Here is a 24837-nt window from a genome sequence, read left to right on the forward strand (position 1 = left end):
CACACAGCAACGCACAGGACTCCTCTCCTCTCCCGCGGAGGCTCTGGAGATGCTGTTGGTCTGTCTCCCAGGCTCGTTTAGTCTCCCTGATTGTGTTGGAGCCCTGCATTGCAGTAGCTCTCACATTCTCGCCCCTCCCCTGAACTTTCTGCAATACCAGCTGACTGTATTGCTTTCTTTTAACCCTTCCCCTGCCGCACCCCGCCAACAGAGCCTGACGTAAAGAAGCGGATCCGCGTCCACCTGCTCAATGCGCACGGCCTGGACGAAGCTGGCATCGACGGCGGTGGCATCTTCCGAGAGTTTCTCAATGAGCTGCTGAAGTCGGGGTTCAACCCCAACCAGGGCTTCTTCAAGACGACCAACGAAGGCCTGCTGTACCCCAACCCAGCCGCTCACATGCTTGTGGGGGACTCCTTCGCCAGACATTACTACTTCCTGGGCAGGATGCTGGGAAAGGTGATGTAGACCGCCCACGACACGGGTCTCAGGCCTCGGGGTGTGGGCACTGGCGTCCCTGTGTGGTGCCGACTGGCATTGACAAGCGAGCGTCAAAATTGCTTAAGTAGTTGATGAACCCTGACTCGTATTTTTCACTTCAGAACTACCTTTCCTTGTTATACTTTACATACATGGTAGTTACATGCGTAGAAATCATTGGTGTGGTCTAGAAAACAGGAAACATGCCATCAATTATGTTTAGGGAAGTCTTACAGTAGTTGTCTCCTGGCATCAGTGTATGTACTGTAAACAATTTGCTCCCGTTGAGGTGAGTGTTCAGATGATTCTTTGAAAGTTCTGTACAATTTTAAAGTGCTATGAGGTGGAAGACCAGAGTTGTTCAGTATGGTTTTTGTTACATTTGTATGCAAATTCTGTGAAAATTGCCCATTTAAAGATGGTATTATGGTAATGCTCTAGCAACCAAAGAGCTCTACCTGCCAACCTTTATTGTAAGTGAAAAGAGAATGACATTACCGAGTGGAAACTTCCTACTTCATGTTGAAACTTACAAAACCCTCCTGCCCGTAAAGTCAGAACAAGACAAGAACACTCAGTGACGCCAGCCTGTCCGTCATTGGAGGGGGTCATTGTGAGCCTGTCTTTACCCTTTCAGGCTGTTGTAACACACAGCGCAGACCTGGCGCTTATAAGCAACAAACACTGATTTCTCACAGTTCTGGAGGCTGGAAGTCCACGGTCAAGACGCCCCCCAGGTCGGTTCTAGTGAGGACCCACTTTCTGGTGCATAACTGGCACCTTCTCACCGTGTCCACCCAGGTGGAAGGGGTCAGGAGGCCTGTGGGGTCTCTTCTGTGGGTTCTTGCCCCATCGGGGGGCTGCACCCTCATGACCTCATGCCCTCCCAGAGGCTCCGCCTCCTGACTCCATTGTGGGGGTTAGGATTCAGCCCGTGAATGTTGGGGACACAAACTCAGAGCACAGCACAGCCTGTGGGTGTGTCATTGTGGGGAGAGTAGGTGCGCCCTCAGGTCAGTCAGAAGTGGCCGACTGCTTCCCCACAGGTCAAGTCCAGTCCAAAGAAGCAGTGCTTTTCTTTTTTAATTGATTACTAACAGTTTAGTAATGGGGGACATTTATACACAAGGTTCTACTTCTGGGTTAGTTTATTTTATTGTGTTTGCTTCTTTGCATTTTAAATAAATTTGGTGTTGATAATTGCTAATCCTAGCAGGATGTGGTTGGCAAATACCCCAATAAAGTCAGTAATTGAAAGTTATGCCTAAGCTGTTCTAAGTGAGGCAGAAAGTCATCTAGGTCATTCCCGTGGGAAATCGGAAATTAATGATTCCTTGTTTTTCTTTGAATGAATGAATTCATTCCACTAGTCGGGACAGTATGACAGAGAGAGTGTGCTGTGTTTGGGGGAGTGTGCGAGGACTCCCCCGTATTCACACTCTCACCACCGAGTACTCACTGGAATGACAGCGAGAATGTTTACCCCAAGTTTGCTGTCTGAGTCAGAAGCCCTTTGTAATATCTTGCAAGTCGAGGTGGAAGGAGAACGCGCTGAGGTCAAAACTCAGTGTTTCCTGCTGGCTCGCCTTGTCCCCTTGTCACCGATGCCCTTCCAGGCTCCTGGTGGCGGCTTCTGCCAGGCACCCGGGGCCAGTTCAGAAGGCCTCTTCCTCGTTTGTTTTCACTAACAGGGATGTTTCTGCAGTGTAGAGGAGAGCTGTAACTTCCATCAGAATCTGGAAAATACTGTGTAGTGCGCACAGCATGCCCACTAATAAGATGTTATTAAATAAATTCACTGTTTATGTTACCCAAGAATCCTTGGTGTATTGTTACGTAGAGAGGTAAACGTTCTTCGTGGTATTTTGGGGCAATTTGTTAGGGTTTTTGGACAGCCTAGGAATATATTTTTATTTCCCCCGTTTAAAACAATGGAATAGGAAAGCCTGGGATTTAGTATTTACTGTCCAACGTGTTTTAGAGACAGTTGGATTGTAATCAGTGTGGCATCTGCAAGTCAGAGGTGTCATTGCAGGTGACAGACACTGGAACGCGGAGCCGCAAACCACAGCCTCTGGCCGGGGCTGCCCACCAGTGTTCTTGTTTTTAAAAGGTTTTACCAGAATGCAGTGCGGCCTGCTCACGGGTGGCCGGTGTGTGGTGGCTTTCCCTCCAAGCAGTCGGACGATGCCTCCCGGGTGCGGTTGGGGCCTGTCGAGGACGAGCTTGCCAACCCTGCATCCAGCTCAGCCCCAGCCGGAGCGTAAGGGCCTCTAGTCCAGGATGAAAAGTCTGGTCTTCACCTTGTGGGCCCTGGAAAACCTTTGTGTTTGGCAGATGGCTGAGGTGACAGACTTACTGCATTCGTATGGAGACAGGCTGGTTTCCTTGAGGGGAGTGGATTTCAGAGGCTAGGACAGGAATCTAGTCCTGAAGAATGGTGGCCTGGGTTACGTGGTGTTGTGCTGAGAGGACAAGGAAGCTAAGGACTAAGACGTGACTGTTGCATTTATCGGCTAGTTTTCCTTCCCTTGGTTTTTGTCTTCTAACAGCTTTATTGAGACGTAATTCCCGTACCGTGCAGTTCACCCACCTCAGGTAGTCGCGTGTATTCAGAGTTGTGTGGCCGTCACCGCATTCCAAGAGCCGTTCACAGCTATTCCTTGTTCCCTCCCCCAGGCCCTAGGCCACTGCTCATCTACTCTGTGTCTGCGCAGAGCATCCTGTTCTGGGCATTTCCGTCAGCAGGTGGCCTTTGTGACTGGCTTCTGTCACTCAGCACAGTTCCCAAGGAGCACCCGAGTTTTAACGTCAGCAGTTCATTCCTTTCCATGGCCGTGTAATAGACCCCGTCTGGTGACCACATTTATGTACCCGTTCATCAGTCGCTGGGCCCGGGGGGGTGCCTGCGCTGGTTTTAGTGAAGGGGTGTGGTAAAAGGAGTGTCCTGTGGGGTGAGGGAGAGACATGGCAGGATAAACATGGAAAGGAGGCCTTTGCAGAAAGCTGGGCTGCGAAGGGAAGGGGAGGGGATCCCTAGAGAAAGAACAAGTTCCAGAGAAGAATGGGTAGGTGGGTTGGTCTGTTTCCAAAGAGGGGGGAGCTTTGTGCAGGTGGAAGTTCCATGATAAAGAACCAGATTCGAGGGATGGGTTATGAAGACACAGCAAAGAAGGGACGAGCCGCGTGGCTTCGGAGAGCTTCCGGTGATGGTGGAAGTACTCTCCAGGTGACGGGCTGGGGCAAGGAATCACGTTTGTCATGGAGCTGTCAGCAGCCTCTGGTGGCTCCAGAGCACGCGTGGGGGTGGGGTGGGGTGGGGTGGGGTGGCACCGAGCCTGTGTGTGCAAGCGGCTAAGTGAGGACGGTCAGAAGGTGGGCTGTTACCATGGGGGAGGAGGTTCAGCCCTCAGGGCTTTGGGGCCAGAGCGACTTGAGCACAGGCCAGGTGGGGAGAAAGATCAAAGAAGATGGGATCTTCGGAGGGAAGGTGGAGTGTGAAAGGCTGCTGTGAACTGGGGATGGGGAGCTGGGAGGGACCTGATGTGCCCCCTGCAGTGACCGTGGGCCCAAGTGCGAAATGGAATGTGGGCTGTGTGCACAGGCTGAGTGTTCGGGGTTCTGATGAGTAAGCCTGATCGTTTTTCCTACATAGTTACGAGAGTAATGTTGGTTCACTTTCCGTAAGAATTACTCAGAACTAGTCATTTTCAACTTTATAATAAACTCCTTCATCTGTTGCATTTGTAGTTCTCTGTGGCCCACACTAAGCAGACCTGCCATTGCCTGTCTTGGAGCATAGCCTCTGGAGTTGCCCATCTGAGAAGCAGCTTAATTCAAACTCAGTATCTGCAAAGCAGATTGTGTTCTTTGTGACTTTTTTTTTAAGTAACAGCTTTTTTGAAATAAAAATAGTGAGGTAATATCTCTCTGTCATTGGTCCCTTGTGTCTCAGCTCAGCTTCATCTCCCTCTGAGGATGTAAGTTTCACTACTCATTACATGAAAATCTTTGACATTTGATGTGCCATAGTTCTTTCCGTTAAGATGAGCCCAAGAACTTACTAAACCAATAGTAATACACTTAAAAATATTAATGAAAGTGAGCTCGTATTTTGCTAGACTAACCTGAAATTCTCCCTAAATTTGGTGGTTCTCACACAGTGCAGTAACAGGCAACAAATAGAGTAATTATATTTGCATGAACTAAAGTCTTATTAAAATTTTACATCGTTTTTCCTTCCTGGATGTGTACATTGTCCAAGCTTGATCGCTAGGGAGACAAGGTGGTCAGATAGCGCAGGTTCACGTACGTTTCCGGGTTGGCTAACATTTGTGTAAGTGGTGAGTGAGGACCAGTCATTGCTCCCTCCAGTCAGCTGGCTTCCTGTTCGGAACCGCAGCCGTTCTGAGGCTGAATTCTTGGAACATTCTGCAGACTCCGAGGGACAATGGCTTGTTCTTACTGATCTATGTGGGAATATGCGTCTCTGTAAACCAGGTTCCAGGGATGAGAATTTGGGGTCTAAGCCTTTATATCAACAATGAAGTTCATGTAAATTGTATCTCAGTAAAGCCCTTTAAAATAGTGACGTCTGGACGAAACCAGTATTTTCAAGCTAGAGTTCTGGGAGGGTGGTAGTTAGCTTAGGTCCACACGTTGAAGACTTTTATAATGTCCCGCATGGAGATTCCTAAGGGAGCATTAGTTTCTAAAACAGCTAATTATCATTTGATTACAAATGGTTAAACTTTGTACCAACATGTTAAAAATTGTCCGGGTCTAAGTAAGTGTAATAGTGTAGTACTAATAGTGTGGTATCTGAACATTAAATCTCTACGAGAAGAAATTGTATATTGATTGATTATGATATTTATTGGGTCATAATGTATTTAAATTTTCTTTAATGCATATGTTAGTGATTGTTTACTGTGATGAAGTGCAAAGAGGTCCTCAAGAGCAGTCCTACGTAGGAAGAATTACTCCGTGTCACTGGTCACTTCTCAATTAAAAGTTCCATTAGCAGATGATTCCTGCTTCTGGTGTGGGTCGTGATTGCATTTTATCGCCTGTAAATCAGGCTTCAGACGGGGAATAAATAAACAGCTCAGTGTGGTAATGTCATCTTGATTTTTTTTTTTCAAATAGAAGCACCTACGTCCATTTAAGCCAATTAAGTTCAGAATATTTATTGAAGGAAATCTTTTATCATATTTGAATTCTGTTTGAAAATGGCTCTTTTTTTTCTTGCTTTACAATATTGATTTAATTGGAACAGAATGCCTATAAATCAGATTATTTGATAATATCTTGGTCATATATTTCAAACTTTTAATTAGCAGATTGTGAAGTGTCAGCATAGTTTATAATTTTGTATTTTAGTAGAATTCAGTGTGCCCTTAATATATCATACAGTGCAATGTTGGCAGTTAACAGTTTGTCCTGAGAGTTTTGAGAGTGGGAAAATTTATTCTCCTATATCATTAGAGTCCTTTTATAAAATGTTCACTGAATTTGCTGAGGCTTTGAAACTGTAGGTGGAGGTGGTGAATACTAGTAATTAAAGTTACCTTGGCTGTTGAATGGCAAAGCTCCTTTTGTTATTGTTGCTTGTTTTGAACTCTCAGACTCATCCAAGGTCAGTGAAATTGAGTGTCTTCATCTGATTGTCATCAGACTAAGTGCTGTGATCTCTAAAGTTAATATGTCTTTTCCCTAGATTTTTTAAACATAATATTCAGCAAATAGTTGATTATTCTATGCTGAACACAAACCTTCCAATCAACGTTAAGACTTTTTTACTTTGATGTCAGCAAATTTCACATGCATGCTTTGTCTGAATCTCCCAGTTATGGACTATTCCTTATCAGTTTGCTCTGATTCACTGACAGCTTTTTTGGAAGCAGAAAAATGAAAGATCATTATTTATAAATGATCACTTTATTTGAATCTTACCCTCCGGAGAATTGTACCTGCTTTTGTAGCATTCTACAAAATGTAGCGTAATCAACGATTTTATTGTTTTTCATGAAAAACAAAGCATTCACAGATCTGGAGATTATTCTTGTTACTGAAGGTCATGGTTTTCTATGTAGTTCATTTTATTTCTTCAAAGTTAAACATGAACTAAGAATGGTTTAGATTGGACAGTGAAAGGGACAGCAGCAGTCCAGACTGCAGTTCATTCCAGCTCCTAAAAATATCATTACAGTTTTAACCACTTCGACAGCCATCAAGATTTGTTCTGCTCCTGGATAAAGCAGATCTTGTTTACTCGTGAGATGTCCCTTCTCATGGTTTTTAAGCCCTCCCAGATAACTAACTGAACGGGTCAGTCCTGAGGCCGAGCTCAGGCTCCTGAGTGACACAGACCAGGCTGGGGGGTCCCGGCTCCAGCCACAGGGGCCCTGGCAGCAGCAGCGTGCGGGGTGTGCCTGATGTCTAACAGGTCTCCTGGGTGCCTCTGGCGGTGTGAACCCCTTAGGTGGCAGCAGGGACTTGAGCAGGAGACTGGTGGAGGGGTCCCAGGCATTCGGGTTGAGTGAGCCTGAGGAGTCTCCTTCCTGCAGGGTAGTGCTGGAGAGGAGTAGTCGGGGCCAAGAGGATTTGCAGACGAGTGGATATTGGGGTGTGAGAGGACTGCATGGGTTTTGTGGTGAGAACTAGGAGGGCAGATTTGGGGGTGCTGCTGAAATGTTTGCTTCTCCTTCAGTCCGAGCTGTCTGTCAGACGTTCACATAGAGAATGAGGTGGCACTTGAGTGAGGGGCCAGGTCTGGGCTGAAGCGTCCCCTTCACATCGTACTTGAGGTGACACTGGCTGCTGTCACCCAGGTAGCGAGGGAGAAGGACGGACTGAGCACTGAGTCCCAGCCGTTTCTGCGCCCGGAGCTCGGAGGAGGATGTCAGCCGGGGAAGTTGAGGAGAAGCAGCTGCGAAGGGAGAGGAAACCAGGCCAGTGTGATGTAGTGAAGCCAAATGTGGGCTGTTTGAGGGCAGAGAGTGATGAGGCATGTTAGACAGATAAGGATGGAGAGGTGACGGTCATTTAGCAGGAGGGGGCAAGCAGCTTTCAGGGGCCTTGGGGCCAAAGCCTCAGCGCATGGGCTGAGAAGAATGGGAGCAGTAGCTTCCACAAGTATCTGACGATGTCCTGTGTCTTGTGCTCGGTGTAGCCCCACAGAAATAGGCACCTGGGGAAGCATGTAACGCCATACGTACCACCCCACGCGCCCTCACCAGTACATTGGCGGGCAGTCGTGTGAGTTCTTGAGTGAACAGACTGCAGCTTTCCCGGCAGTGTGGGGGGTGGCACAGGCCTGACGTTGAGTGGGAGAGGCCAGAAACGGTGCATTCTGCAGGCCGCCATTGACATAAGTTCACGAGCAGGCACAACTGCCATGTCGTTGGACATCAGTGACTGTCACTGGTGAACGCTTTTGGTCATGAAGATGTAAGTTCTTCACGGCATTGTTGGTGGGCAGAGTGGGAGGAGCAGACCAGTTTCTTCTCCTTTGTGGAGCCTGAACTGGGAGCCATGGAGCTCACAGGAGACAGGAGAGAAGGATCAGCTCGCAGCTGGCCGGTGGTGTGCACGTGCTATGGGCTGATTTCTGGATAGCCAGCAAGGAAAAGGGGATAGGAGAAGTGGGCTTTCGTCTCCACCACCCCAGCACCCCCTACAGATTTTCGTGAAAGAACTATTGAAAAAGAAAACTGTCACACCATGAGGGCACATGGTCCCCTGCAGTGGACAAGTGAACGGCGCCCCTCCCGAGAATTGCCATGCAGAGCTGGGGGTGGCCACACTCGTGGTTCAGCGGAGGCAGCGTGCATGGGGGGGTCTGGGACATGCACACTGGGGGTCTCAGCGGGGAGGGGATGCATTCTCAGCCTGTCCGTGTTGCCTTTTCCTGACTTAGCACCCAGTGCACCCTGCTCTGCCCCTCCAGTGGACACGTGCTGATTCATGAATGAACAACGTCCATTTCAGCTCCATCGTGTTTAAAGAAACACTGCAGGGCGCCCGAGTGAGCTCAGCGTTTGGTTGTGTTGGGGAGGAGGGTGGAGGACCTGGCCCATGCACTGGAGCCTCTGGGGGTTCTGCGTGGTGTGGGCGCATGCGAAATGCAGGTCCTCACGTGGAAGACATGGGACTGTGCAGATGGGGGTAGAGGAGTGACTAGTGTGGGAGGGTGTCGGTGTAGGGTTGTGACGGCCCAGGATTGACAGTGGGTCTTGACGTTTTTGTACTTTTGTATGACCTGAAATGTCCCAAAAGAGAAGAAGTGTTTTCTTTGCAAACAAATTCATGGATGCAGAATTCCAGTGGGTGGTGTGCTTTCCCAGCACACAGCCGGCCTTTCTAAGTGTTTGTTAGATACTCGGGCACCATATGCTGTGTGGACTCATGCGGTAAAGATGAGGCATGCTCGCTTCAGCAGCACGTGCACTAAAAGATGAGGTGTGTTCCCTGCCCTCGGGAGCTTCCAGCCATGGAAATCTGTGGTAGTACTGGTCAGACCACATTGTCAGCTCTTGGGTATTAACTCTGAAGCACGACTGCTGCATTTCCCCGAAAATAAGATCCAGCCGAACCATCAGCTCTAATGCATCTTTTGGCGCAAAAATTAATATAAGACCCAGTATTATACCAGTATTATATCATATCATACCTGGTCTTATGTTATATTAAAATAAGACCGGGTCTCATATTAATTTTTGTTCCAAAAGACGCTTTAGAGTTGATGGTCCGGTTAGGTCTTATTTCCGGGGAAATAAGGTATGAAGTTAAATAACGTATCATTGTCAGCATGCTGCCTTAAACTGCAGTACTAGCTAACATGGGCCAAAATAATTAGTTACCATCTGCTTCTCAATAGGACGGCTTTGGAAAAGGACAGCTGATATAGTTTTTAGATTAAGTTATAACTGTTCACTTTAGAGCCTCCTGAAGATTGATAAAGATGCATTTGGAAAGCATTATTTTTTTATTGATTCTTAATGTAGTAAATTACTGAAGTGACTGGGCAGCGAACAGAAATGGCCTGTGGTGTGGTCGGCATTCGAGCTCCTGAGAGCGCCACGGCTCGCAGTAATTGCACGGCCACTGTGCTCACTTCCATTAAAAGGCTTCTACTATAATTAATCGTTTTTATTTCACATCATGTTGGCACAATTTCTAGCTATAAACACTCATAAAAGACAGACAGTTGAAAAATCCGTTACAGGTTTTTGCCATATACCTATGGCTACTTTTCGTGACAAGTTATTGAGACGCTTCTAGGAACAAGAGTTGTACAGCTGGCTGCGAATTAAGCCAATGTGAAAAACGCTAAGTGGATTATTTTGCATAAAAAATAGGCAGTTTTTGAAGTAGTATAATTAACCTGTGTTTAGAGAATACCTTGATTTATGCTTACATTTGTATCTCGGTTGCATACATTATGGAGATTTAATTTATAATCCATTTAGCTGATGCAGCCATAGTTTTTAGTGCCATCATTTATTAGTGCTTGTATATTAAATGCTCTGAGGGTTTACAGCTGCCTCATGTAAAAAATTACACCTATGCATTTGCATTTTATGAGTCACAGTGGGGTTTCTGTTTAAAACTCAGGTAGCACTGATCTATTTAACGCATTTCTCTGCTTTATTGTTACTAATGCAGAAATGGCAAACAATGACCTTACGTATTGAACATCAAGTGATTTACACTCCAGTTTACTTTAAAGTCCACTGAACAAATGAGGCTTTTCCTCAGCACCTGGAGTCAATGTTGCCGTCTTTGCAGAACGTTCTCCTTGGCTCTGAAGCCATCATTCATTCAGGAGAAATGTGGCCGGTAAGTGCTCCGGTTAGCAGTGTTGGCCATTCCTAGCCCCATGCAAACCAGCCTTCCCAAACAGCTCTTTCTTTACGTCACCGGTAGGTGACTTAAGTGCTGGTCGCAGTTTATTATTCAATCTCTCGTTAAGAAGTCCTTTTTGCCATCTTTTCAGAATTAATGGGGAAAGCATTAGTCTTCAGATGAGAAATAAAAGCCCGGGGACATAAAGCCTCAGTTCCCTGCATTCTCGGGGAACTGTGGAGAACACAGTGGACGCCTGTCGCCGGAGCTCTTCCGCCACAGTTGCCTTTCTGGTTTCCTCCAGTTGTAGTAGTGGGTGAAACTTTGAAATGTAGTTCTGAAGGGGTATCTCAGTGTTCTCTGGTTTTTGGGAGGAAAGGAAAAGCATTCCTGAGTGTGTGAATTTGGTGTTTGTTTAAGGATCGTGATTTTATGGACGGCCATATGTAAAACAGTTGGTTAAATACTATAGCTGTGCTAGAAGCTATGACTAAGGAAAGGGTTCGTTCCAACCAAGGTGAACAGTGGTGTTGGCTAAACTTGTCTTCTTTGCTGGAAGGTGGGAGGAGCTGAGTTCCAGCTCGTATGTGTGTTAGTTCACACGTAGCTGTCTCGTTGAACCCTCGTTTCACATGTAGTGTGGATGGATGTGGTCGGGTCAGCGGCCCCTGGAAGAGCGACTCCTGTAGCAGTTACAGCTTCGTGCTGGGGATGGCCCTTAGGCGAAAGTTTATTTTTGTTGGGGTTTTCCAGGTGTAGTGTGATAGCGCCCGAGTCTTAAAGCAGTGGCCTAGAGGTCTGAATGTACCGCAGAGCTCATGGCAGTGGTTTCAGAGCTGGGGTTCGTCCAGCCCTCGCCCTCTCTGTCTCAGGCTGGGTCACAGGTTGCCCCCAGACAGAGAAATGTTCACGGTCATCTGAGTTTGAGACTGCCTCCAGCTGTCAGTTTACTGATTTGGGGGTGTGGCACCATTTCTCCTCTCACCTGGGCAGGTGGGGAGCATGGCAGAGGAATCTGGTAAATACAGCTCTCAACAAAAACAACCTCTGTAGAGGAAACCCAGGTTGCCCCTGACTCCCAGGTAAGAATCACGTACCGTGTTTCCCTGAAAATGAGACCTAGTTGGATAATCAGCTCTAATGTGTTTTTTTGGAGCAAAAATTAATGTAAGACCCGGTCTTATTTTCCTATAAGACCAAGTGTAATAATAATATAATATAATACCACGTGTTACATTAATTTTTGCTCCAGAATATGCATTAGAGCTGATGGTCCGGCTAGGTCTTAATTTCAGGGAAACACGGTACCTTACCACTGGTGGCTTTGCACGTGGGCCAGGTGGAGGTGAGGGAGCCAGTGCCCAGTGCTTAGCCTGGCGCCCAGCACGGAGCAGCCACACGGTAAGTGAGAACTGTGGTTTTCAGGAGCATATTTGCCAGGGAGTGTTGGTGCTGACGTCCCAATCAGCCCTGTAAGAATCACATCAGAATGCCTCTGGTGGCTCTGCAGTGCCTTGCTGATTCTCATGCAGCTTACAGCCTCAGGCCATAGGAGGGTGCTGGGAGCTTCCAGACGCTCCTCCCCGTCCTCTGCTAGAGTGTCTCTGAGTTCGGTACAGTATTACTCAGCGATACCCACCTAGTACCACTGGACATCAAAGAGCTGTGAATCCAAACCCCAGTGCCACCCCACTGCACCAACCAGAACTCTAAAATGACAACAACTGCCGTGCTAATCATTGGTGAGTTGCATGTGGGTCTTGGTGGCAGAATCATTGCATTTTGGAAAACAGCCGGGTGACCCAATACTTCCGCTGTCAGCAGATCTTAAGTATCACTAACGAGAAATGAGAGCAGAGATCCATACAAAGGCCCATGCGTGACGTCATAGCAGCTGTATTTATCGTAGCTCCGACTGAAAACAAGCCATGTGTCCATTACCAGGCAAATACGTGTGTATTTATTACACAGCGATGAATTAAAGAGCAAAAAGTAACGTAGATGAATCTCAAAAACATTATGTTGTGAGAAGACATACAAAAGAATACATACTGTGTAATCCCATCTATGAAGGGCTAGAACTGGTAAACCTTAGGGTGGTGGTAACCAAACAGGTTAGCAGGGGTAGTAGGGGGGTGTTGCCTGAAGCGGCTGAGGGAACTCTGGATTTGTGGAAGGGGCGTAAGTGTTTTTATCTTGATCTGACAGGTCGTTACACAGGTATAATCGAATGTGACAGTTCAACCTGTACTTGTAAGTTGCACATTGTCTCTTACTATATGGAAATGACACTTTCAATACATGCGAAGGGCATTGCACATTGCCACCCTTAGGCATAAAGGGAGGCAGTGACAGCATTGGTCTGCGCCTCAGGAAATCTGGGTGTGGGTATCAGTCTTGCTACTTCCCAACTCCTAATAGCTCCACAAGCCTCTCAGTTCTCCGGCCCACGTCCATTTTAGGATGGGGGTTGGCACACCTCAGCCTGTGGGCCAGACCCAGCCTGCCACCTATTTTTGTGTGGACGGTATGCTAAGAATGCTTTTTCCATTTGCTGGTTGCAAAAACAAACTTTAAAGAACAGTAATATTTCTTAAGTTGGAAATTACGTGAATTGTCACTTAGCACACAGCTGCCCTCACTCGCCATGTACTGCACTCCCTTTGTGCAGCCAAAGCAGAGTGAGGGTGACCGAAGCTGTCTGGCCTGCTGTCATGGGCTGAATCGTGACCCCCCAAAAGATATGCTTGAGTCCTAATACCCCGTGCCTGTGAACGTACCTTATTTGGAAATGAATCTTTGCATGTGTCATCAGGTTCAGATGGGTTAGAGTAGGTCCCCAAATCCAGTGACTGGCATCCTTATGAGAGAGGAGACAGAGATTCAGACACAGAGCAGAGACACAAGGGGGAGGCAGCCACGTGGGGGCAGATGGGAGGGATGTGGCTGCCAGTCCAGCTCCACCACGGACTCCAGCAACGCCAGAGGCCGGACGAGGCAAGGAGGGATCCTTCCCCTGAGCCTTCAGAGAGAGCTCGGCCCTGAGACACCTGATTCCGGACCTCCAGCCTCCAGACCGGGGAGGCAGTAAGATCCCGTTTGCTGCTTTGCGCCATTCAGTTAGTGCAGCAGCCTGGGAAACAGACGCACCTGCAAAGCCCTTTGCCGAAAATGCTTGCCAACCTCTCCTACGTGGAGGGCATGGCCCCTTCACATCTCCCTGGTGTTAACTCTAATCTCAGCCCCAGAATTCTTTGGTGGTCTCTTCTAGAGTTTTCAACATACTGAATGCATGAACTGAATCCTTACTTTTGACACATGGTAAACGCTCACCAAATACCAGCTCCCGCCATCCTCTTGTGTGTTTTGTTGTTGTTGTTGTTTTGTTTTGTTTTAAAGATTTTATTGGGGAAGGGGAACAGGCTTTATTGGGGAACAGTGTGCACTTCCAGGACTTTTTTTTCCAATTCAAGTTGTTGTCCTTTCAGTCTTAGTTGTGGAGGGTGCCGTTCAGCTTCAAGTTGTCGTCCTTTCAGTCTTAGTTGTGGAGGGCACAGCTCAGCTCCAGGTCCAGTTGCCGTTGCTAGTTGCAGGGGGCACAGCCCACCATCCCTTGTGGGAGTTGAACCGGCAACCTTGTGGTTGAGCGGACGCGCTCCAACCAACTGAGCCATCCGGGAGGCAGCTCATCTCAAGGTGCCGTGTTCAATTCTAGTTGCAGGGGGAAAACCTCCCATCCCTTGTGGGACTTGAAGAATTGAACCAGCAACCTTGTGGTTGAGAGCCCACTGGCCCATGTGGGAATCGAACCGGCAGCCTTCGGAGTTCAGAGCACAGAACTCCAACCGCCTGAGCCACCCGGCTGGCCCCATCCTCTTGTTTAATGGAGGGAAAGTGTCTACTCTCTTGGGGCTGCTAGCTATCCGTTTGCTCAGGTGCCGCCTCTTTTGGGAAGTCTGAAGAACATGCCTGTGAGATGCTGACTGACCCTGGTCCTTGCTCTCCTCTCAGGCCCTCTACGAGAACATGCTGGTAGAGCTGCCCTTTGCTGGGTTCTTCCTGTCCAAGTTACTGGGAACCAGCGCCGACGTGGACATCCATCACCTAGCTTCCTTAGATCCGGAAGTGTACAAGAATTTGCTGTTTCTCAAGAGCTATGAAGGCGACGTGGAGGAGCTGGGCCTGAACTTCACCGTGGTGAACAATGAACTCGGGGAGGCACAGGTGAGCCTGACACCCAGCTTCCGTCCACGTGGTAGGGGGCAGCTCACCCACCTGTGTTTCCTTCTGTATAGAATCATTCACTTTATATTGTTTGAGCTTTTGCACGTTTTAGTTGGAAGAGTCACAGTGGCTGATGGTTCGAGAGGGAGAGTTGAAGGGCCTGGAACGCTTTGCCCACGTCAGGCTCACAGATGGGCAAGTACGGCTCCGCCCTGTGGGTGCTAGGCTCTGCCCCCTCCGTGATTGGCTCTGCCCCCTCAGTGATCAGCCCCACCCCCTCAGTGATGGGCTCCACCTCCTCGGCAATGGTTCCGCCCCCTTGGTGATGGGTGGTCCTGCACGCTGACTGACCTGGGAAACCCCAGTTAATGAAGCCTTGTTTTCTGTCTCGCTCATGGTTCGGGTTCCAACAGCAGCCCTGGGTAGTTATGCCCCTTCGGTGCTCGTCCACTCACTGCACCTTGCTGCTGTAATGCAGGTTGCCAGGATGTTTTTTCTGATCTTCATTATACGTCTGGTTGCTCTTAATATTTTAATCCTTTATTTTTAAAAAGCGTATATTAGAGACTCAAACTAATTTTTTAAATAACAGCTTTCTCGAGCTACAATTTACACAGCACGTAAGCCACCAGTGCAGTTTAGTATGTCCATAGAACCATGCGCCATCACCGACATCTATGTTTAGGATATTTTGTCACCCCAGAGAGACTGTGTCCATTGGCGGGTCACTCCCACCCCCAGTTGAGGCCAGCATGGATGGCTTTCTGCCTGAATGTTTTACTTAATGGGATTCTCACAGCACATGGCTTTTGTGACTGGCTCCCGTCACTTACTGTTGCTGGTGTCAGTGCTTCGTTTCATTTTCTGGCTGAATGATGTCCTGTCGTGTGGATGTGCCACATTTTATCCACTGATGGATGTTTGGGGCTATTCTGAATAACACTGCCATGAACATTGACGTACAACACACAAACTATTTACGGTGGGTTGACAACATCTGGCATTTGCTACCACCATTATGAGGATGGGCAGTAGGTGGAGGTACAGATGGCCTAGGTGGCCACAAGGTGACACTTCCTGAAGCTGGTGGTAGGGATGTGGGTGTTTGCCATGCTTTTCTTTCTACGTTTATGGGAAAATGTTCCCATAATTTACGAAACTCATTTTAATGCGTACAGACAAATCAAGGATATTCCAAATCATTTGTTACCATCTCATTTATTAGATTTTAAAGTAACCAACTGTGTTTATCTAACTTTGATTTTCAGACAAGTGTGTCTCTTTCACAGGGGAGAGCATCTTTTCTATGATTCTTTCTTTTTTTAACACTCACTGACATACACCAACACATTCTCACACACAATTTTTTTTTTAAAGATTTTATTGGGGAAGGGGAACAGGATTTTTTGGGGGGGACAGTGGTACTTCCAGGACTTTTCCAAGTCAAGTTGTTGTCCTTTCAGTCTTAGCTGTGGAGGGCGCAGCTTAGCTCTAGGTCCAGTTGCCATTGCTAGTTGCAGGGGGCGCGGCCCACCATCCCTTGTGGGAGTCGAACCGGCAACCTTGTGGTTGAGAGGACGCGCTCCAACCAACTGAGCCATCCTGGAGCTCAGTGGCAGCTCAGCTCAAGGTGCCATGTTCAATCTTAGTTGCAGGGGTGCAGCCCACCATCCCTTGTGGGAGTCGAGGATTCGATCCGGCAACCTTGTGGTTGAGAGCCCGCATTCCAATCAGCTAAGCCATCTAGCCACCCGGGAGCTGAGCAGTAGCTCATTGACTTCTTTCTAGTTGCGGAGGGTGCGCAGCTCGCTGGCCCCTGTGGGAATCAAACCGGCAGCCCCGTTGCCCAGAGCTCGTGCTCTGACCACCTGAGCCACCCATCCGCCCTTCTAAAATTCTTATGTACTCAGATCGATAATCTTTTCTGAATCTAATAGTTGCTTTTAACTACAAAAAATATAGTATCTTTAAACTTTGTAATTGTTGCTCCAAATTTTTATTACTTGGTTTCTGATCCAGGCTCTCAAAGGTCCCCAGCTTTGCCAGTTTGAAATTAACTGCATATTAAATAGTTGAATCACCACTGAGAAAGCATCAACCCCCACGGGGTCCTTAACCTACTCCCAGGTCGAAACACGAACATTTCATTATGCTAAACACACATTGAACAAGTTTGGATCAGTGCCATTTGGCCTTTTTATATCCCGTTACCTGCTTGTCACCGTGCCTCTTCATTCATTCATTCATGACATACCCATGACGCTCTGTGTCCTGGCCACTGTGCTATGCATAGGAAGGTTTTTTAAACTATAAGACCACGTACATCGTAACGAGAGAGGCAGAGGCGACCTGTGTAATGAGATGTGAAGTTTAGTCGTAGCTGACACGGAGGCCCGGGAGGGCTCTCAGGGAGAGACCCTGGATGGGTGAGAAGGAGATCACTTCACTAGGAGGTGAGCAGATTTCGAAGTGGCTGAAGTTCACGGGGCGTGTAGGAGAGGAGGTAGATGGCCGCCAAGGCGTCTGGGCTTCTTCCTGTCGTCATGGAGAACCGTTTAAGGCCTTCGGCCTTAGAAAGGCTAAACAAACTCAGAAGGAGAGCCAGTATTTCGTCGTTGTTGTGAGTAATTCCGTGCCTCAGAGTAAGATAGCTAAGCAGGTGTACTTCTGAGCGGGGTGAGTGAGCAACAGGAAAACGTTTGGCCTCCTGTCGCAGGGAGCTGCAGTTTGCTTCTCCGAGTCAGGGCAGCACCTGGGAGCAGTCCGGTGTCCTCTGGGTCAGTTGGTCCCAGGATTCAGAGACACCGTGACTTCCCCTGCAATCTTCATTTGTAAAATCATGTTCTGTAGATGAGTGTCTTGAGCTAAGTAGATTTTATGTGAGTCGGGGGTGGGGGGGCAGGCAGGACGTCATTATACCAACTCTCCATCCCCCTCCCCAGCCCCGACACCCACCACTCCACTTTTCTGTCCCTGTGAGTCTGACGACTCTAGGCCCTCAGATGAGTGGACTCACACTGTCACATTGTCCTTTTGTGACTGGTTCATTTCACTGAGCAGGAAGTCCTTAGGGTCCATTCACATCGTAGCCTGTGTCAGAATTTATTCCTTTTCAAGGCTGAGTAACATTCCATTGCATGTATGTGTCACATTGGTTTATTCATTCGTCTCTCAGTGGACAGCAGAGTTGTTTCAGCTCATGAATAGTGCCACGAAGTGGAACTGTTGGCTCATGTGGCAGTTCTGTTTACCTTTTTGAGGACCCTCCACACTTTTCCTGGTGGCTACCCCATTGTCCCCACCAGCAGTGCATGGCAGGTCGGTTTCTCCACATCCTCCCAACTCTCATTTTCTGTCTTCTTCTCTCTGTCTCTCCCTCCCTCAGTGCTGTGCTGTAATACTGAGAGTTCTTCACGAAAACTAAGATATGTAGCATGTTTTCCTGGCGCCCTCCCTAGACTGCAGGACTGTTCCGTGGTTTCTACACGGCAGTGATGTCTTCAAAACTAAAATAAAAACTATACACAGCTTATACAGGCTAGTGTCTAAACTTTCTGGATGTTTTGTAAATGATCATTTTTGTGGTACTTGAATTTTCTGTCTGTTGCTTAATCTTTAAAGCTCCCTATTTCAGAACTAGGTATGGATTAAATCCTAGGTAGGAATAAAGGAAATGATACTGCCTCGGGCCTCCGATGCTCCCAGCACTTGGTCTTCTCTAGGCATTTTTGAGAACAGACATCGACGCTTTAAGATAGAGTAAGAGTGAGGAATACAGAACTGTTTTATTTGGTTGCAGCTTATGTGGTTGCTTTTGTTTCAGCCTCTTCTTCTGTCCGGTAGAGCTGAAGCTTCAACAGTGCAAAGTTCAGGTGTTCTTTCAAAGATGAGGTTTGTTCCGAAGGAAATTTCGGACATTCACAGCAGCGCTGCTGCCTCGCTCCACCTGTAGTGATTTCAGAACGGCATAGAGGCTCTGGGGCGGTCAGGTCATAACGAACCGTGCAGGCTTTGCTAATGGAGCGTTCCCCACTTTTCTTTCGGAAATAGATGGTAATAGTGAGATGTCGCCTGGGTAAGAGTTCCATTAAAGCGCCACTGATAACATTGGAATCTGTTAAAAGGAAAAGTGTACAGGGAAGATGTTCCAATTAGTCATAGAAATGCCCCCTGAGCAAAGAGGTTACAGATGATAATGTGCACGAATAATTACACTAAAGAGTCCAACTGGGAAATTTAAGAAAGTCACTGGTAAAGCAACTAATTTGGGGGTCGATCTTACAGATTTCTGTAGAAATGGATATAGAAATGTGGTCCTCTGTACAGCTTTAAGTTTATAAAATATTATGACTTAAAGGTCTGTAATATGCAAATACTTCATTATGTTGGCAGGTTATGTTAATTAATCTTCCCTTTTAAAATAATGGTTTTGCTCTCAAATTTGTTTCTTCAGGGTAATCAATATGGCTGTTTGTTAGCCTGCTTAAAAAAAGAACATGAAATTTTAGACTACTAATTTATATCCACATCTCCCTTGAGGAAATGCTGAGGGTTTAAGATGGACCCATAAATAATCATCTGTTATGTAGAAAAGCATTGAACTTGAGTCACGAGACCTTGGTTATAGTCCTGGTGTTGCTGCTTTGCTGTGTGACCTTGGGCCAGTCGAAGACTTCCTTGTCTTCAAAAGGGGCGGAAGTTGCGGGCAGGATAGATGCAGTCTGTGTGTGAGGGGAAGCGTGTGCCCAAGGGAAGGCCCCTGTCTTTTGTGGTGCTGGGACCTGCCAACTTTGGAAGTGGCTGGGAGCGCGGCTCTTGCTCTAGCTCCTGTTGAAAGATTTCAGAATGCCCTGAAAACCGGCGTCTTGGGACAGTGTGACAGGATTTTAAACCTAGGTAGTTGTTTAGGAGTTTAAACGCCCACAGTGTAACCGCTTTAACAACACTAGAAATGTCAGTGCTGTTTGATTAGGCAGGTGGGGGGCTTAGGGGGTCCTTTAACTGATCGCTTCTTGGGCCCTGCGTCTCCCACATCACACAGTAAGTACATCATCATTTATTACCTGCGTTAATCCACTTAAGGGGTGGGTGCTGGTTTATACGTGGAAACAGCACCAGCCAGGCTAGGAGACAGATGGTCTGTCAGTGGGGAACCGCACGGCCCCCCAGAGAGGCTGGGGTGTGGAGCCCTTTCTGAGACGGTGGTTCAGCAGCGAGAATGTGAATTAGGGAGAGCCGGATGTCATCTGGAATGTGCAGGATTGAAAGAAGCAGTGTGATAAAGCTGCATGACTTTCATAACGTGAGGTGGCCATGTAACCATCAGACTTAGCATGATTTGAGGGAAGTTTCTGAGCAGATTTTAGGGTAGCCTTTCTGTAAAGTGGGGAAAAATCGGGGAAGCTATTGCCCAGCAGGACTGGTGGTCTTTCTACCCTTGGAATGGAACACCAGGACAAGTGAGGACCCCGAAGAAAATCACATGGGGGGCTATTAATAGTTTTCTCGTCGTCCACAACCTGAAAGCCCCAAAATGTTTGCCACGTGCGTGGCAGGTACGTGAAGCCTGTTCCGAGATGTCACTCGGTTCCCACTAGCAGCAGTCCCCTTACTAAGTCGCTCTGGAAGGTCTGCGCTCACTTAATTTGTGTTTATTTCATGTTTCTCTAGGCCCAGGCCTGGATAGTTTCATTCGAATGCATCATGAATGCCTCTCTCTGTTTAGTACTAGTAAACAGCAGTTTCAAAAGTACACTCCTGTACATTAGCTTACAAGTTTTACAGTTCTCCGTGACGTTTTGTCAGCTTGTTTTTGTCAGCTTACCTAGTTGCAAGTCCAAGTAGGCAAAGCAGATGTCATCGTTTTACTAATGACAAAAGGGGGCATAATATGTGTGTGGCCACACGTCAGAGAGGAGCAGGAACCAGTAGGTACCTCTGCGACCACAGTGCTTGCCCACGGATACGCTGGCCATGTCCGCAGAGCTCGTTTCTGACCCGGCCCGGGCCCTGCAGGGTCTGAGCTTGGCCACGTAATGACCAAATAGGCTGGCCAGTTACCACTGATCACCCCCACTGCCTGCGAGTCACAGGAAAGTACTTCACAGTAGTAGGAACGTCACGGAAATACAGAGCCACGGACACTGCTGTGTGTGCCAGTGTGAGCAGGCGTTTTCCTTCAGCCTTAATCCCTTACACTGCGTTTTCTCCAATGTGAATCCGTCTGACTCGTGCTGATCATTTGGTCCACGTCTTTGCCCACTGGGATTTCTGGTTTTCTTTCATGGAAGCGCCATGATTTCACGGGGCCTCAATGCTTAGTACTTTGGAGAAAGCAGGGTCAGTGCTCTTCTAGCCAGAGGGAGACGCCGAGCTGGGGCCCTTTTGGGCACATTCAAGTGTGTGGGTACTGGGTGTGTGCTGTGCGTGCTTTCCACTGTGTACCCTGCAGTCCTTTGAAGACTTGCAGACCCGGGTTTTCCTGTTCACAGGTGGTGGAGCTGAAGTTCGGCGGGAAGGACATCCCTGTCACCAGCGCCAACCGCATCGCGTACATCCACTTGGTGGCAGACTACAGGCTGAACCGGCAGATCCGGCAGCACTGTCTGGCCTTCCGGCAGGGCCTGGCCAACGTGGTCAGCCTGGAGTGGCTGCGGATGTTCGACCAGCAGGAGATCCAGGTTCGCTGCCAGCCTGCCCCGCCTGAAAAGGCTCGCTGCAGATCTGCCTCCACCCTCATGAACTGAACCTTTCTTTCAGGTGTTAATTTCTGGTGCACAAGTTCCCATAAGTCTGGAGGACCTGAAATCCTTTACAAACTACTCAGGTATGTTATCACTACTGGTTACTTATTCCTGAAGCTGGTATCGGAGGCCTATTTCCAAAGTAATTTTTCACAGACTTTCTTGTATAGGTAGCACATTTTTAACTATGTGGGTTCAAAACCCAGAATGTGTAACGAGGCCCACAGTGAAGGTCCTTCTCCTGACTTTCCGTCTGCCCCGCCTCCCTCCCCGCCCACTGGGAAACTGGACTTCCTCAAAATGAAAGCCTTTGTGCATCAAAAGACCATTAAGAAAATGAAAAGACAAGCCACAGATTGGGAAAAACTATCTGAAAGTAATACATCTAATTGTGGAGTGTGCCTACAGCATATAAAGGGCTCTTGCAACTCTGACAAACAACTGGGTTTAAAAATGAGCCAAAAAAATTTAACTTAAGATACAGATAAATGGTCAGTAAGCAAATAAACACATGAACAGCTATTTAACACCATTAATCAGTAGGGAAATGGAAATGAAATCCTAATGCTATACCACTACACATCCACTAGAAGGACTGTAATCAAAAAGATAGACAACACCAAGAGTTAGTGAGTATGCGGAGAAATTACAACCCTCTTGACTGATGGGGATGTAAAATGGTAGAGTCTCTGGAAAAGTTTACTGTTATCTAAAAAGTTAACTGTAGAACAACTGAGTTTTTGCAACAGAATGGGGCTGTACCCGTACCTCACACCATATACAAAATATTAACTCAAAATGGATCAACACCATATATAAGAGCTACGACTGTAAACTCCTTAGGAGAAAACAGGGATGAAGCTCCGTGGCCTTGGATTTGGCAATGGGTTCTCAGATACGATGTCAAAAGCACAACTAATGAAAGAAAAAGGAAACGTACTTCATCAAAATGTGTGCATCAAGACATTGTCAAGAAAGTGAAAAGACAACCTGTAGAATGGGAGAAAATAGTTGGAAATCATAATTGATAAGGGTCTGGTATCCAGAATACATAAAGAACTCTTAAAACTCAACAACTAAAAGACAGCCCAGTTCAAAAATGGGCAAAGGACTTTAATAGACATTTCTCCACAGAAAATATGCAAATAACTATTCAGCTCAATATCACTAATCATTAGGGAAATGCAGATTGCAGGTCCAAACCACAGCAAGGCGTACATGACATCCTTTAGGTGGCTGTCACACACACACACACACACACAGAAAACAACACATGTTGGTGCAGATGTGGAGAAATTGGAGCCCTCGTGCATTGCGGGTGGGTATGTAAAATGGCCACTATGGAAAATGGTTTGGTAGCTCCCCAAAAAGCTAAACATGGAATTGCTGCATGACTAGCAGTTGTACTCCTGGGCATATAGCCAAAGGGGTTGGAAGCAGGGACTGGAACAGACACTTGCATGCCTGTGTTCATGCAACCAAGAGGTAGAAATGACCCAACATCCATCTACAATGAAAGGATGAACAAAATGTGGTCTGTACATACAGGGAACATTAAGGGTTAAAAAGAAAAGCAGTTCAAGTACATGTTACAACATGGATGAATATTGAAAACATTATATTAAATGAAATAAGCCAGACCCACACTAAAGGACATATGTTGTGTGATTCCACTCACGTGAAATACCTGGACAGGCAGAACCCTAGACGCTGAGAGCAGATGAGCAGTTACCGGGCGGGGCCGAGAGTGGGGACTTGCTGTTGGCCTGACAGAGAGTTGGTTGGAAAGAACGGTGACGGCTGCACAGCAGGTGAACACACGTAATGCCTCTGAACTGCATGCTTACAAATGGCTTAAATGGTGAATTTTATGTTATTTAAAAACATGGAACCGACCTAGACTCCTGCTGAGTTCAACACTGTTCCCCCACCTTTCGTCCAAGGTAACTTTGAAAAGTCTTCGGCGCTGGGCTGAGGTTAAGTCGCATAGCTCGTGGGTATGGTTTTGTTGAGGAGGAGCACACTCCAGAAACAGGCCAGGGCGTGGCTGTCGTGGGTGGACGGAAGTGGACTGGTGACAGCTGCAAACTCGCTAAACTCCAGCCGTTTACATATGTGCATATTAAACTGTATCAATGTGTGCGTGTCCCCCGTCTGGTTAATTCATATTGCTCTAAACTTGAACTCTAATGTCTGTGTAAAGGCAAATAATACCTAAGGTCACATTGTCCCCACTATCAAGTCATGAGTTTAAGAAAATGAGATCAGTCCGGTCTCGCCTTTGCCAAGAAATTGTCTTGGGATGTTTGCATTACCCTATCTGCACTGAAAATTTCTACCTTTAACGATCTGAGCTATTCCAGTAAATAGGTTTAAAATATTATCATATTCATTTTGGTGCCAATTAATGCACTTAAGATATTTTATTGATGTTATTTCTGTGGTATATTAACAATGAGGGAACAATATATAGCAATTATTTCAGTTTTAGGAAGCACTTAACTAGATGAAAAGCTGTAAGTAGCAGACATTACACTTCAGAATAGTGTTCTAATCGTGTGCTGGGTTGGTTGTCAGCCATGGTCTGTACCTCATATCAGAAGGACAGACAGGTGATAAAGCAAACTAGACGCTGAGGTCACGTTGCCAAAATAACCAACTTTAGTAGAGATAAAAATCCCAAGTCTCCCATTTTTGATGTGTGACCATCAGGTAAGTCCTGTTACTTAGGGTCTGCTGCTCACCACAGGTTGATTTTAACTCCCAGCAGAGCTCTAAAAAATCAGACCCCTTTGCAGCATTGTTTCCTGCCAGGGCGCCTTGTAAATGCAGGGCGTTCCCCATTCTGGTCTTGGGTGCTCTGGTACCTATGTACTTGGCTTTCATCCCAGGAACAGCACGAGAAGTGTTAGTTAGATGTGGCTTCCAGCCATGAGCCCGCCTGTCACCGTGCCGGGCGCGACAGGAATGGGCTGCCTGTACGTCTGAGCCTTTACGCCTTCCTGCTTTGGCACATAGCTTATTTTTGCTAAAATGTGCTCATTGTGTCACAGGAGGCTATTCTGCTGACCATCCTGTCATCAAAGTCTTCTGGCGAGTTGTGGAAGGGTTCACGGATGAAGAAAAGCGGAAACTGCTCAAGTTTGTCACCAGCTGCTCCCGACCCCCACTCTTGGGGTTTAAGGTACACGACTTCTGGGCCATGTCGTAGGAAGAAAGGCAGCAGGCTGTCAGGTGTGGTCACATAGAAGTACATGGCACACACTGTTTCCGGAGAGTCAGGTTTACAGTGGGGTGCTTTGGAACCATGGTGGTTATGTTCACGCTGTGTTTAGCTACGTTAGCCAGGTATGTAGTGGGGTCAGTGAGGTGCCGCTTCTGTCGTCCCTTACGTGTGCGGGGTCAGCCCGTGATGTCATGCTCACACAAGGTGGTGGTGATGGCCTGTGATGGTCAGCGTCTGCCCCGCTGACTAACGTCAGTTCCCCTCCCCGCCGTCTGTCACCATCTTGGGCCATTGTCACTACTGAGCTGAGCGGAA

At 47.3% G+C, this 24837-nt stretch overlaps 1 protein-coding gene across 2 annotated transcripts in view; it reads left to right on the top strand.

The window, feature by feature from the left end:
- UBE3C (ubiquitin protein ligase E3C) overlaps positions 1–24837 on the top strand; it is an 82036-nt gene that overhangs the window by 51727 nt on the left and 5472 nt on the right. For both annotated transcript variants that reach the window (XM_081038134.1, XM_081038135.1), the window contains exons 18-22: positions 212–459; positions 14341–14553; positions 21045–21233; positions 21313–21379; positions 24350–24480. In XM_081038134.1, the coding sequence (XP_080894260.1) occupies positions 212–459; positions 14341–14553; positions 21045–21233; positions 21313–21379; positions 24350–24480 (848 nt within the window). The remainder of the gene's footprint in view (positions 1–211; positions 460–14340; positions 14554–21044; positions 21234–21312; positions 21380–24349; positions 24481–24837) is intronic.

The sequence above is a fragment of the Rhinolophus hipposideros genome (genome assembly GCF_964194185.1).
Source record: "Rhinolophus hipposideros genome assembly, chromosome: 25".
Classification (NCBI taxonomy): domain Eukaryota; kingdom Metazoa; phylum Chordata; class Mammalia; order Chiroptera; family Rhinolophidae; genus Rhinolophus; species Rhinolophus hipposideros.